The sequence below is a fragment of the Muscardinus avellanarius genome (genome assembly GCF_963383645.1).
Source record: "Muscardinus avellanarius genome assembly, chromosome: 1".
Classification (NCBI taxonomy): Eukaryota; Metazoa; Chordata; class Mammalia; order Rodentia; family Gliridae; genus Muscardinus; species Muscardinus avellanarius.
This window is the reverse complement of record NC_137786.1, coordinates 102,429,320-102,443,687: the sequence shown is the minus strand read 5'-3', so window position 1 is coordinate 102,443,687 and position 14,368 is coordinate 102,429,320. Positions and strand designations below refer to the sequence as shown.

Sequence of the window (14,368 nt, the reverse complement as noted above, 5' to 3'; positions counted from 1 at the left end):
AAAGAGCAGATGACCCGAGTCTTACTATCTCGCTCCGGCATTTTGTCCGCGGTCTCTCAACTTAAGTAAGTGCCAAAACAAATCCAAAAACAAAACGACAGCGACGACCCTTTTCGCACTGTACACCTCAGAAATCAACCACAGTGCTTTGCGTTCCCAGCCTTTCCGCTTCCGCCTTCGCGCCTCAGTTTCCGCATGCGCACTGAAGAAACCGGAAGGAAACCTCCAGGCGGCCTGCGACGCTTTCACGTCATTGGCTAAGACTTGTCCTACGCGTAATCCGTCCGCCGCGGAGGCTGGTGGGTCCGTTATTGGTCCGGCTGGAAAACTTGGCCGGAACACCTAGGACTGGGGGCTTCGGAGCTACCGAAGATGGCAGGGGCCGCAAAGCTGGCTCTGCGTGAGATTCGCATCCACTTGTGCCAGCGTTCGCCAGGCAGTCAGGGCGTCAGGTGAGACGCGGCAAGGTGAGGCGGGCGGGCTTTGGGACGCGGAGGTCACGACCTCGCTCTCCCGAGTGTTTGGGGAAACCGGCGCCCACAGCTCGCGCGGCGCTCTCTTCTGCTCCGCAGGGATTTCATCGAGAAACGCTATGTGGAGCTGAAGAAGGCGAACCCCAGCCTGCCCATCCTAATTCGCGAGTGCTCGGATGTGCAGCCTAAACTCTGGGCCCGCTACGGTGAGTGCGCGACGCTAGGCGGGGAACAAAGGTTTGGGAAAAGAAGGGGCTGCCCAAGGTCACGCCAAATGTAGAGAAACTCGCACCTCACCCTTGTGTTGCGGATGAAGAAATGCACGTTCGCATCGTTGTATGATGCTCAAGATTCCAGACATCTATGTGGAAGTTGGCTGGGTCTTGAATTTTTAAAGTTCAGAATTGGCTTCAAATAGAAGACAGTCAGTTAACGTCGGTGTAAGTCCTTCCAGTTACATGTGGCCAGTACAGGTCTAGGTACTGTGTGAGAATCTAAAGTAATGTTTAAAGCTGGACATGGTGGCGCACGCCTGTAATCGCAGCACTGAGACCGGAGAATCTCAGGTTCGAAGCCAGCCTCAGCAATTTATTGAGGATCTCAGCAACTTTGCTAGACCCTGTTTTCAAATTAAAGAATAAAAGGGCTTAAGGGTGTAGCTTGGAGATAGAATGCTTCTGGATTCAATCCCCAGCACCACACACATACAACACACACCCCAAACAACAACAACAACAAAAACCTAAAAAGTAATGTTGAACTACTCTAGAGTCCGTATAGAGTACTTCCTTGTCTGACTCATGTAATTTTCATTAATCATATGAAGGGGTTGATTCCTTTTTCTTCTTTTAGCAGTTAGAAAATACAACCCAAGCATGGTGGCACACGCTTGTAATCCCAGAACTTGGAGGCTGAGACAGGAGGATCCCACAGATTCAAAGCCAGCCTCCCGGCCCTATATTTTATTCTTTATTTTTGAGACAGGGTCTCTCTGAGTTGCAAAGGGCCTAAGTAGTTGAGGCTGTCCAAGAACCACAACCTCCTGTCTCAGCCTCTCAAATGCTGGGATTGAAGCATGCGCCACCACGCCCAGCCTCCCAGCCCAATTTTTTTTTTTTTTCCCCAGTACTGGGGATGGAACCCAGGGGCTTTCTACCTCTGAGCTATACCCTCTGCCCTATTTTTTTCTTCTTTATTTTGAAACAGGGTCTAACTGAGTTGCAGAGGGCTTAAGTAGCTGAGGCTGTCCTCAAACCGTGATACTCCTGTCTCAGCCTCCCAAATGCTGGGATCACAAGCATTGCCACCACGCTTGGCTTAATTTTTTTTTTTTTTTTTTTTTTTTTAGTACTAAAGAGTGAACCCAAGGGCATTCTAACTCCAAGTTACACTCCCAGTACTTTGAAACAGAGCCCCAAAGACCCGCAATCTTCCTGTCTCACCCTCCAAAGTACTGGGATTACAAGTATGGGCCACCACGCTTGGCTTAATTTTTTTTTTTTTTTTTTGAAACACCATTTTGCAGTTTAGGTCTTGCAGGGTCTTGATGAGAGTCTTACTACTTGCTGAGGCTGTCCTCAAAACTGTGATCCTCTCTCAGCCCTCTCAGGTATTGGATCACAGCATGTACCACCACACCCAGCTTAATACTTGTTTAAAAAGTGAAAAAAAGGGTGGGGCTGGGGATGTGGCTCTAGTGGTAGAGAGTTTGCCTAGCATGCACAAGGCCCTGGGTTCAATCCACAGTACTGCCCAAAAAAAAGATAAAGAAGAAGAAAAAGTCCCCTTGGCTAGATGTGGTGGCATTAATTTCAGTACTTGGGAGGCTGAGACAGGAAGATCAGGCAAGCCTCACCTACTTAATGAGGCCCTCAGCAACTTAAACCCTGTTTCAAAAATATAGAATAAAAAATAGGGCTGGGGGTATAGCTCCAAGATAGAATCTCTCTGCGTTCAATCCCCAGTACCACACACACACAAAAAAAAAAATACGTACTTGGGAGGCTGAAACATGAGGATCAGAGGATTGCAATCAGTACTTAGCTACTTAGTGAGGCCCTCTGTAACACAGTTAGACCCTGTTTCAAAATAAAGAATAAAAATAGGGCTGGGTTCAATCCCTAGTACCGCAAAAATAAATAAATAAACAATAAAATTGGAGCTGGGCATGGTGGCGCACACTTGTAATCCCAGTGCTTGGGAGGCTGAGATAGGATCGCACAGGTTCAAAGCCAGCCTCAGCTGCTGAGTGAGGCTCTCGGCAACTTAGTGAGACCCTGTTTCCAAATAAAGTATAAAATAGGTCTGAGAGTATAACCTGGAGGTAGAAAAGTCCCTGGGTTCCACCCCCAGTACCACAAAAAAATAAAATAGGGCCAGGAGTGTACCTCAAAGGTAGAATATCCCTGGGTTCAATCCTCAGTACCTCATACACAGAAATGGTTCTCCTTCCTAAAGCCAGTAGACTTAAGAGACACAACTTTTTTGTACTGTGCTACTACATATGGTGTTAAATGGACTGTGGGAACCCAGCCAAGTCTAGGTCCACGTAATACACCGCTCACAAGTGGTTAATAAATGCCTAGTTACCCTTAAAGCCTCCCTGAAAAAGTTTCCTTCTAATTGTGGCCACCAAACTCAGCCAGACATTTTTTTTTTTTTTTTTGCGGTTTTATGGATGGAACCCAGGGGCATTTGACCTTCGAGCTATGCCCCCTGCCCTATTTTTTATTCTTTATTTTGAGACAGGGTCTCACTAAGTAGCTGAGGCTGTCCTCAAACCATGATCCTCCAGTCTCAGCCTCCTGAATGGTGGGATTACAAGCATGCACCACCATGCCTGGTCAGCCAGACTTCTAATTGGACCTAGGATTCCTAGATGTGTTTGAGATTCACTGGGGCATACAAAATGTCCCTTTATCACATTTCTTTATCTTCTCTATCCTAAGAATACTTTGAGATAAAGACAGACTTTTACCATAATTTGGTAGCCTCGCTATACACAGTGCATACTTAGTCATTTCTCTTTTTCCTCAGCATTTGGGCAAGAGAAGAATGTCTCTTTGAACAGCTTCAGTGCTGATCAGGTAACCAGAACCGTGGAGAATGTACTAAGTGGGAAAGCCTGAAGTCTCCAGTAAGGATTATGAGCAAGAGCCCCAGAGCCTGGGCTCTGTTGGACTGAGCAAAATGTGGGAAAATGTGCTCTCCTATTCCTTATAAAATATGCGTTGTAACATGGTGCCTCAAGATGTTCTTGTCTTCCCTTTACCCTCTACCCCTTACTGTACAACTATTAAGACAAAGTAGTTTAATATAAAAATAAAACTTTATTTCTCATTAAAAGCCATCAGCTGAGCTGGGTATGGTAACACATGCTTGTAATCCCAGCTTTTCTTGGGAGGCTGAGGCATAAGGATCACTTGAGCTCAAGAACTGAGACCAGACTTGTCTCAAAACAATAGGAACAACAACAAAAAATCTAATAGCTGCTGAAACAAACAAACAAAAACAAAGGGAAAAGGATAGAGATCCAGGGCCCCAGAAGAAATAGGCCACACCGAGTCCCCTCTGTTCCTCCTGCCAAAGAAGCGTGGGCGGAGAGTGGACTGTGTGACATCAAGAAGCCAGGTCACCCATGAAGAGCTATCTGCCGAAGAGCTTCCACCCGATCCTGAAGCTGAGCCTCCTCCTGATGTCTTTCCAGGGCCTGCAGCCCTGATTGCTGCAGGAAGGCACGGGCAGCCTGGAGGCAGGGGAGAAAAGGATTCAATCCCTGTACCCCAAACTCATTTCCTACAACCTCATGGTTATCCCATTTGTTGGAAGAGGGTGCATATCACCTGCTGCCCACAAAGGCTAGCTCAGCCCAGAGAAAACAACTATAGAGTCTAGAGGGTTCTGAACAGAACAGACTGGGGACCACAGCCAGAAACCTACCCCTGGCTGATACAGGAACAGCAGCTGCAGCAGCTCCAAACTCTGGCCTACTACTTCAGTATCAGGGAGGGCAAGTGTTTTCAGCAAGCAGGGAAGCAGAGGCCCTGGCCACAACCGCTGGCAGTAAGCTGAACCCTTCTCTGCAACATTGCACAGAACTGTGAGCACCTATAGAAACCAGAGATAACAGGTATGACATGTAGTGCTGGCCACATAACCAGGCACTATGGCAAGCTCTTTCACATGCATGTTCTGTAGTCCCCACAAATGTCTGAGGTATTATCCCAAGTATAAGTGAGGAGACTGAAGTTTAAGGTGGTTAGTTGATTTGTCCAGGGAAGTATAGGAATCCAATTTGGGGAATCACCTAGATTGCTCTAACTCTGAGGCGAGACCGTATCATCTGCCAGGCTTCAGCTATGGGTATTTTGGAGGACTTGGGGCTGCTCTTATTTGCTTTTTTTTTTTGGGGGGGTGTATGTTACTAGGGATTGAGCACAGGGACATTCTACCTCTGAGCTATACCCCCAGCCCTATTTTTTATCCTTTATTTTGAAACGGGGTCTCACTAAGTTTCAGAGGGCCTCACCAAGTAGTTGAGACTGGCCATGAACCTGCATCCTCCTGTCTCAGTGTCCTAAGTACTGGGATTACAAGAGTGCACCACCATGCCCAGCTTGCACTTTCCCCCCCTTTTCTTCTATGATACTGGGCATTAAACCCAGGGGCATTCTACCTCTGAGCTACACCCCCAGCCCTGTCTTGTTTTTTATTCTGAAACAGGGTTTCACTAAGTTGCTGAAGCTGGCTTCAAACCTGTAATCTTGTCTCAGCCTCCCAAGTACTGGGATTACAGACATGCGCTATTATACCCGGCCCTTGTTTATACTTTGACCAGCGGATCTTAAGGCTCTTGACCCCAATACATACCAGTACGCTCACCACTTTAGATAATGGCAACAGCTCCAAGAGGGGATCAATCAGATCGAGGAAGAGCAAGGAGGTACAGAAAGTAGGGCTGTTTGCTGGAAGGGAAAATGTCAGTATGAAGTACTTTCTTCACCTGGTGCTTGAACAACTACTTCCTCATTCTTACTCACTTAAGCCTAGGCCAGGAGGACATATCCCCTGTATCTAAAGAGTCCAGGCCCTGATCAGCCCAGAGCAATTACTGTTGCTGTCCAGATTGGTGGCCTGACAGGCCAAAGGGGATACAGACAACTGTCACTGCTGATGGCTGCCAGCTTAGTCTTGAAGGATGTGCAAGACTTCAACCTGAGTTCACTAGCCTCTCTGCTCCGCTCCTTCACAAGACCCTTAACTATCACTCTGGCCTCCAGAAAGACAAGAGACCTCTTTGCCCTGACCCCCACCCCACCTGGATTTCTGAGAAAGTTAAGGGAGCAAAGGTCTCATGATATGCCTGCCCTGTTGGCAGCCCTGGAGCCTGCTACCCCTGGCCAGCCAATCTGATTGGAAAAGTGTACTTTATAAACCTATCTCCAGTAGCATCTAGTTCTGGGTTTTGGGTATCTCCAGGAAGCTGAGCAAGTCAGGCAGGGATGTGTACCTGGAGCGAGTGTGATATATGAGCATGTGTGCTTACATACAAGGAAACTAAGGTGAATACACCTGTGCATATACTGCAGATATGCTTCGGTGTCCATATGTTTGCCTGAATTCATATGTGCACTTGGGGCAGCTCTAACTACACTTTTGGTCTCCTTGCTCCAGAGGCCCCATGAGCCCAAGAGTAAACATCTCTTGGCTCTCAGAATCCTGTGTATTGGATGTCTAGCTTAGGCAAGAGGCCTTGAGAGTGCTTCCTTTTTTTTAATTGTACTAGAGATGAAACCCGGGCATTCTACCTCTGAGCTACACACCCCAACCCTATTTTTTTTTTTTTTAAAACAGGGTCTCACTAACTTGATGTCTCACTGAGGCAGGCTTTTGAACCAGCAATCCTCCTGTCTCAGCCTCCCAAGTACTGGGATTACAGGCCTGCACCACACCCAGAAATGTGGAACCCAGCAGCATTCTACCTCTGAGCTACAACCTACACCCTAGCCCTTTTTTTTTTTTTTTTTGGTGGTGGTACTGGGGTTTCTGGAAGCCCTTCTACCTCCGGGATACACTCCCAGACCTATTTTACATTTTTTATTTGGAAACAGGGTCTCTTAAGCCAGAGTGGCTGGCTTCAAACCTGCACAATCCTCCTGTCTCTGCCTCCCAAGCGTGGGGATTACAAGTGTGCGCCACCACGTCTGGCTATTCTTTATTTTGTAACAGGGTCTCACTGAGTTGCAAGGGCCTCACTAAATAGCTGAGGCTGGTTGCAAACCTGTGATCCTCCTGTCTCAGCCTCCCAAATGCTGGGATTACAAAACTGCACCACCATGCCTGGCTGGGATTGAACCCAGAGGTATTCTACCTTCAAGCTATACCCCCAGCCCAATTTTTTATTTGGAAACATGTTCTCACTAGGTTGCTGAGACTTATTAAGTTGCTAAGGCTGGCTTTGAATCTGCAAACCTCCAGTCTCAGCCTCCCAAGTACTTGGATTACAAGCAAGTACCACAACACCTGGGTATTTTTAATTTGAAACAGGGTCTCTCAATGGGTTGAGAGTCTCACTACTTGCTGAAGCTGTCCTCACATCTACAATCATGTCTCAGCCTCCCAAGTACTGGGATTACAGGAGTGCAACACCACCACAGTCATTGTTTACTTATCAAGGGCTCTTTAGCAACCCTGAGGAACAAGCAAATTGTCTGAGGGATATGAAGCTGATACCCCACCTTCCTATACCCCTGAGCAAGAGCAGGGGTCCCCGAGTTGTTCTTTCACCCCACTCTGAAGGGGATGAGGCCCAAGCAATTAATTTGCTGAGAAAGCGGAGAGGAAAAGACTACCTGATAGCCATGGTAGGTAAAGGGGTGGTCCCTTTCCAGGGAGACACTTGAGGGTCCCAGCTGGTCCCCAAGATGAGTATAATGTGAGAGAGATGAATGCAGATCTTCACTGAGAGGGTGGGCAGGAGGGTCTCCAGACTGCGAAGACCCCTCCTGTGGCATTGCAAGTGCCACCCCCACGCCCACAATGCTATTTCCCACCCTTGGATCAGCATTTTGTTTCGGAACAGCTCTGTTCCCTCCTACTCTGGGTTGTTTTAGGGGGTGTTTGTGTTACTGGAGGTTGAACTCAATGTACCCAGAATGCCAGGGGCATTCTACTGCTAAGCTACATCCCCATCCCTATTTTATTTTTTATTTGGAAACAGGGCCTCACAACGTTGTAGAAGGCATCACTGTAAGTTGCTGAGGCTGGCCATGAACCTGCGATCCTCCTGTCTCAGCCTTCCAAGTACTGGGATTACAGGCATATGCCACTACCTCCGGCTCCTGCCTTGTTTTGTTTTGTTTTTGCGGTTACTGGGAGTTGAACTCAGGGGCATTCTAACTCTGAGCTACACTCCCAGCCCTAGTTTTTATTCTTCATTTGGAAACAGGACAGAGGGCCTCACTAAGTAGCTGAGGCTGTCTGCAAACCTGAGATCCTCCCTGTCTCAGCCTCTGAAGTACTGGGATTACAAGCATGTGCAACCATGCCTGGCTCCTGCCCTGGTTTTAATAAAGTAAAAATAATTGTCCAGGCCTGGGCCGAATGTGGTGCATACCAGTAAGGTTGTTGAGGAGCCAGAGGCCCTCAGGAAGCAGGCTGGGCTGTTTCTGAAGAAAGAACTGGAGAAGGATAAATAAGGCTACCACAACCCGCTCATCTCTGAGCTGCATCTGCCCTTCCACAGCCTCTACTGGCACCTCTGTCAGCAGGTTGCTTAGACACCGGAGCACAGGACATGCGAGCTGCAAAAACAAGAAGATGAGAATCACGTGTAAGGAGGAAAGTGTTATCTTAACAACAGTAGAAGAGTAGAGTATGAAAACACATCTCCCGGACTTCAGCCTGTTCTCTTCACCTACCAGCTCTAGTCCAGGCTCCTCTGTTCTCTGGACAGCCCCAGCCAAGTCCAACAGCAGCAGCCCCAGAGTAGACAGAGCTCCATGGGTAAGGAGCAGGGCATTGTTGACCTGGCTGGGCAAGGAAGCAAGCAGTCATTATCCAGTCAATCCCACCTTTAAGCTGGGAGAGGACCTAAATCTGTGGGTCTCCTGAACAAAAGAGAGGACCACAGAGGGATGAAAACTATAGTAATTATAATCACTGAAGTTCAAAGACCTAAATGACAGGGTTGGCAGCCCCAGGGAAGGATGCTGGCATTTTCCCAATTGGCCTATCACCTGCAGATGATGTAGTGAAGGCACCAGGCAAACTCCACAGCGACCCCAAGGTGCAGCTTTGGGCCAGGTTCCATCAATCGCAGCATGTGCTGGGGGAGAATGGAGTCCAGGATAGAGCTGCCAGCAGAAGAAGAGCTGTGAGTAGGGACCAGGAAGACACCAATAGCCCTTCCCAAGCCCTGACAGCAAGAAAGGAAGTCCAAACCCAAAGTTCTTCCTAGCTAGACACATGGAGTTAAAATGTTTAACAGCAACTGGGCGTGGTGGCACATGCTTGTAATCCCAGCATTCGGGAGGCTGAGACAGGAAGATCATGATTCGTGGCCAGCCTCAGCTACTTAGTGAGGCCCTTTGCAACTCAGTGAGACCCCGTTTCAAAATAAAGGATAAAAAATAGGGCTGGGGTGGAGCTCAGAAGTAGAATGCCCCTGGGTTCCATCCCCCCCCCAAAAAAAAAAGTGCAACAGCAGCCAGATGTGGTGGCGCACACTTGTAATTCTGGTACTTGAGAGACTGAGGCAGGAAAATCATAGGTTTACAGCCAGCCTTAGCTACTTAGTGAGGCCCATCACAACTTAGACCCTGTTTCAAAATAAAGAATAAAAAATAGGACTGGGGATATAGCTTGGAGGTAGAATGCCCCTGAGTTCAATCTCCAGTGCCAACCCTAGATGCACATCTGCAGACATAACTTTACTTACGGAATGATCTTCTCTGGAGCTTCCTTAGCTTGCAGAAGCTGGGACAAAGCATATCCAAGGGCTTCCAGCACAGCCATATGGGGAGACTGGAAACAGACAAAGTAGGACTCTTACCCTGGAAGCTGAGTCATAAGGTCACCAGAGACTTACAACCAGGACAGAGACCGGAGCTATCTAACCAAAGCCAGTGAGCTATGTGGTGAGGAGCAAGGGGAGGCTTGTCCAGAGAGAGTGAGAGAAGGCACTCACCTGGATGCAGGCAGCCAAGGCTGGAATGATGCCCTGTGGCAAGAGTCTCCTTCTCACAGCCTCGCTCTCCACAATCAGGTTCCCCAGTGTATACAGACACAGCTCCTGATAGCACGCAATAACAACACTCGGATGGACTCATCTCACGCCAGGCCAAAGGTGGGAGGAGGAGGACGGCAAGCCCTGTCCCTGAAGCTCATAAGAGGTTGAGGAGATGATGGGTGTATGCACAGCTGTGGGATCAGGGGAAGCAGGGTCTTTCCTTCCTTCCCTCTACTTCCCAACTCAAATGAGGCCCATAAGCCCAACTTATAAATCTAAAAGCAAGGTAGGAAGGGACAGGGCTTACTATGAAGTCTGAGCTGTGACCGGAGAGGTAGGTGAGAAGGTAGGACGTGGCTGGCAGGCAGGCCTCAGCCACCGCAGACTGCTCAGAATGAGAGAGCTCATGCAGGCACCGAGCCGCCTCTAGCTGCAACAGGGCCCAGTTGCTGGTCAGGAGCCCAACCAAGGTCCTCATGCTGCCCTCCAGCCTATGTGAGTGAACACCAGAGCTTGTGATCTGTTCCCTTCACACTCCCTGTCCCAGGAGCCAGAGCAAACCCACACCACCCACACTGACCGAATGAAGGTTTGCTGCGTCTCAGGGTGCTGTAAGCCTCGACGAAGGCTGACCAGAGCCTTCTCTCTTTCCTTTTCTTCTGGACCCCGCTGGGCTAGCCACAAGAACTGCTGAACCTAGAGCCCAGGACAGAGAGAGAACGCATAATTGCCAGGAAGCAAGACCTTTTTTTTTTTTATAGTACTAAGGTCTGAACTCCTACATTTCCAGCCCTAATTTATTCTTTATTTTGAAATAGGATCTCAATAAGTTGCTGAAGCTGGCTGCAAACCTGTGATTCTTCTGTCTCAGACAAACAAGTACCAGGATTACAAGTAAGAAGCAAGTCTTGAGTCTTCCTCTGCCCACTTCACCTGTGAGACCTTCAATATTACACTATCCCCAGAATGTGTCATCAATACTAATATGGCTAATAAGCACCAATCCTGCAAGTAAGCACACAGGCAGGGAATCAGAACTGAGTTCTAGTGTCAGTCCTGCCTCTTAACCTTCAAGGGACCTGAACCTGTTTCCCCACCTGAAAAATGAGAATGATGATAGCTACTCTGCCTTCTTATAGCATTTTTCAAAAATAATATTTAAAAGTCAGGTGTGATGGCCCACACTTGTAATCCCAGCATTTGAGAGGCTGAGATGGAAGGATCACAGTTTGCCAACAGCCTCAACTACTACTTAGTGAGGCCCTTTGCAACTCAGTGAGACCCTGTTTCAAAATAAATAATAAAAAATAGGGCTGACGGTGTAACTCAGAGGTAGAATGCCCCTGGGTTCTATCCCTAGTACCACACACACACAAAAAAAGACATTTAAGCCCGTTATGGTGTACATCTGTAATCTCAGTACTCAGGAAGTTGAGAAAGAAGGATCGCAGGTTTGAGGACAGCCTCAGCAAGTAGGAAGATTCTCATAGACCTAGTGAGACCCTGTTTCAAAATAAAAGAATAAATTAGGAGCTGGGCATGGTTGCGCAAGCTTGTAATCCCAGTACTTGGGAGACTGAGAAAGGAGGATCCAGGTTCACAGCCAGCCTCAGCTACTTAGTGAGGCCCTCCACAACTTAGTGAGACCCTGTTTCAAAATAAAGAATAAAGCCGGGCGTGGTGGCGCACGCTTGTAATCCCCGCACTTGGGAGGCAGAGACAGGAGGATCACGCTGGTTCGGAGCCAGCCTCGCTGGCTTAAGAGATCCTGTTTCCACATAAAGTTAAAAAATAGGTCTGGGAGTGTAGCCTGTGGGAGTGTAGCCTAGAAGTAGAAGGGCTTCCAGGAACCCCAGTACCACCAAAAAATATAATAAAAGAAAGAATAAAAAATAGGGCAGGAGGTGTAGCTCGGAGATCAAATGCCTCTGGGTTCCATCCCCAGACACGCAAAAAAAAAATAAAATAAATAAAATAGGGCTGGGGGTGGAGTTCAGAGGTAGAATGCCCCTGAGTTCAAACTCCAGCACCAATAAATAAATAAATAAATAAATAAATAAATAAATAAATAAATAAATCAGGGCTGGGAGTATAGTTCAAAGGTAGAATGTCCCTGGGTTCAATACCCAGTACCACATACACAAAAGAATAACATTTAAACTTTCCAGCTGGGCGTGGTGGCGCACGCTTGTAATCCCAGCATTCGGGAGGCTGAGACCTGGAGGATCGCAGTTCGCAGACAGCCTCAGCTATTTAGTGAGGCCCTCTGCAACTCAGTGAGACCCGGTTTCAAAATAAAGAATAAAAAATAGGGCAGGGGGTGTAGCTCGGAGGTCAAATGCCCCTGGGTTCCATCCCCAGACCCGCAAAAAAAAAAAAAAAAAAAAAAACTTTCCAACCTGGCAAAACCTACCCCTCCGGCCATTCTCCCCTTGCAATCTACACTCCAGACACTCCTGACATATCATGACTCGTGTTTTAACACCTCCAAGTAGTTATACGTTATGTTCCCTCTGCTTAGGATACCCTCTCCAGATTCATGCTCCCTTCAGATTTCTGCTCATCATTGCTTTAGGGAAATTAGTTGTTTCTGGCTTCCCCTATCAGTTTCTCCTGGGCCTTATGTTTCCTTCCATTATGACAGGTGATAACACAATTGTCTCCTTCCTTAGTCTGTGAACACTTCAAAGAAAAGGACTCCATATTTACATCTTTGTGTACCTCCATGTACAGCACACTGTCCTAGCGTGAAATAAGCATGCGATGAGTTAGCAGTACAACTGTTCAGTACTTTGCAAACTATACATGTAAGTACAAGCAATACAAACACAAGACATACCCAATGCTTGCTGGACATATAAACCTTTTGTTTATTCAATACATCTATTATACGTATCTATTATACGTATTGTGCCGCCATCTGGATCCTCAATTATGGGAAATAAGATGGGATCTAGGTTTTGGTGGATTTAGAGTCTAGTTGGCTAGACAAACAATTAGATACTAAGATTAATATTTTGCCAAGAATACCAAAAGGGGCCTACTTTAGATGTAGCAGATGCAAACGCCTTGAAACAGGAAAAAGGGCTAGTATATCGTTCCAGGAACTAAAAAGGGGACAGTGGTTAGGATGTGTAAGCTGAGAAGGAGGTAGGAAGAGGTTAGACCGTACTGGGCTTTGGAGGTCACAGAAAGGATTTGGTCTCGGTGTTTTTAAAAGACACCTATGGCCAAGTCTGTAATCCCAGTATTTGGGAGGCTGAGACCGACAGCAGATTTGCAGCCACCCTTGGCTGCCTTAGTGAGACCTTGTTTCAAAATAAAGAACAATGAATAGGACTGGGGGTGTAGCTCGTAGGTAGAATGCCCCTCGGCTCAATCCCCTGTACCAATAAGTAAAAAAAGTAAATAAATGACGCCCAGGAGGTTGCTGTAATATAGAGAGGGTAGTGGCGGTGTAAGACCCCCACCAAGGGGAGACCCTCAATCAACCTCGGGATAAGCGACGACAGCAAGAACACATGAGAAACTTTTAATCTCCTTGATGCAAAAGCAAGAGGGTTTATTAAAGAGCCAGTGCACTGGGGCCGACCCGAATAGGAGTTCGGCCCCGAGCAACTGAAAGTGTGGATATTTATAGGGAAAAGACCATCAGTTAGGGGGGTTTGGGCTAAGTTACATGCGTTTACAAAATATTACAGAATCATTGAATCATTTGAAAAAGTGTTAGTCAAGTGTTAGATAAGATACCAAATGTAGTCATTAGGTTCCCCGCACAGGGCGCACTAACCCGGTCAGTATAGATAAGATGCTAGGTACGTTCCTGGAACAGGGTGGGCTTATTGCATATTTCTCATTCTTAAGCGATGCTTCTTAAGCTGCAAGCTGCAGTAATATACACTTTTTCTTTTTAACTATTAGCTGGCTGTTTTAACTATTAGCTAGCTGCTAGGGGCTTATGATTTTTTTTTAAATAGAGCCTTTCAGCGGCTATCATGGCAAAGGTATCTGATGGATTGTTATGAAGGATGGAGGATGAATTGTACAAGATATTCCGTTTTCTACTTGACCCATGGGTGGATGGAGATGTAATCAGAGTGGATCAAGGAAGAGGAAGACAGACCAGAGTACTCGCGGGGGCTTGGTGTCAGCGGTCGCGGACTGCAGCACGCACCCCGCCCCGCCTGCTCACCTCGGCCTCACCAAGAATCCTGGCCGCACTTTCCCCTTCCACTTCCTCCGGGGCGTCCTCTCTCAGCAGCCTCTTACTGACCAGCTGCTGTTCCCTCCGCGCCTTCCGCAGCGCTGGGGGCAGAGGAAGTGGTTTCGGGTCGGAGGGGCCCCCGGGACCCAGACCCTGCAGCTCCCGACGGGGTATGCCCCCCCACCCCAACTCCAACCCCCACGCCCCACTCCTCCATGTTCCCTCTTCTGCCCACACCTGCCTCCCGTTCCCGCCGGTGGCGCCGCAGCTCCTCCACCCCACAGGCTGGCCTAAAGCGGCCCTGCCTTCGATTCCACATGGCGGAGCTGGAGTAAAGTCGCAGGGAGCACCGCGGCACTGATGCGACCGGCACCAGGAGTCCCGCCAGCCCCGTCGTGGGAAACGGAACCCACAGCGCAGCCGCTGCGCAGAGGCCAAGGCACGTCGTGAGGGCGTGGCCAC

General features: G+C 48.0%; 3 protein-coding genes across 6 annotated transcripts in view; 1 reads left to right on the top strand and 2 right to left on the bottom strand.

Annotated features, from left to right (window-relative positions):
• IK (IK cytokine) overlaps positions 1–41 on the bottom strand; it is a gene marked incomplete at both ends in the record, with an annotated part of 18,467 nt that extends 18,426 nt beyond the window's left edge. The window contains one exon of the mRNA XM_080713282.1: positions 26–41. Coding sequence (XP_080569408.1) covers positions 26–41 — 16 coding nt within the window. The remainder of the gene's footprint in view (positions 1–25) is intronic.
• Positions 42–372: 331 nt separating this feature from the next.
• Positions 373–3,601, top strand: NDUFA2 (NADH:ubiquinone oxidoreductase subunit A2; the record flags this gene model as incomplete). The annotated part of the gene is made up of 3 exons (XM_080710920.1): positions 373–452; positions 573–679; positions 3,510–3,601. The coding sequence occupies 3 exons, from the start codon at positions 373–375 to the stop codon at positions 3,599–3,601; spliced, it is 279 nt and encodes a 92-aa protein (XP_080567046.1).
• Positions 3,602–4,104: 503 nt separating this feature from the next.
• Positions 4,105–14,225, bottom strand: TMCO6 (transmembrane and coiled-coil domains 6; the record flags this gene model as incomplete). Of its 4 annotated transcripts, none has more annotated exons than XM_080713359.1 (12): positions 4,105–4,218; positions 4,413–4,580; positions 5,343–5,437; positions 8,089–8,275; positions 8,393–8,504; positions 8,711–8,845; positions 9,412–9,497; positions 9,661–9,765; positions 10,010–10,193; positions 10,277–10,398; positions 13,895–14,007; positions 14,144–14,225. In XM_080713359.1, the coding sequence occupies 12 exons, from the start codon at positions 14,223–14,225 to the stop codon at positions 4,105–4,107; spliced, it is 1,503 nt and encodes a 500-aa protein (XP_080569485.1). The 4 variants fall into 4 exon arrangements, with proteins under 4 accessions (XP_080569485.1, XP_080569486.1, XP_080569487.1 ...); XM_080713360.1 differs by having other exon boundaries at positions 10,283–10,398; XM_080713361.1 differs by having other exon boundaries at positions 8,711–8,827; positions 10,283–10,398.
• Positions 14,226–14,368: the final 143 nt, after the last annotated feature.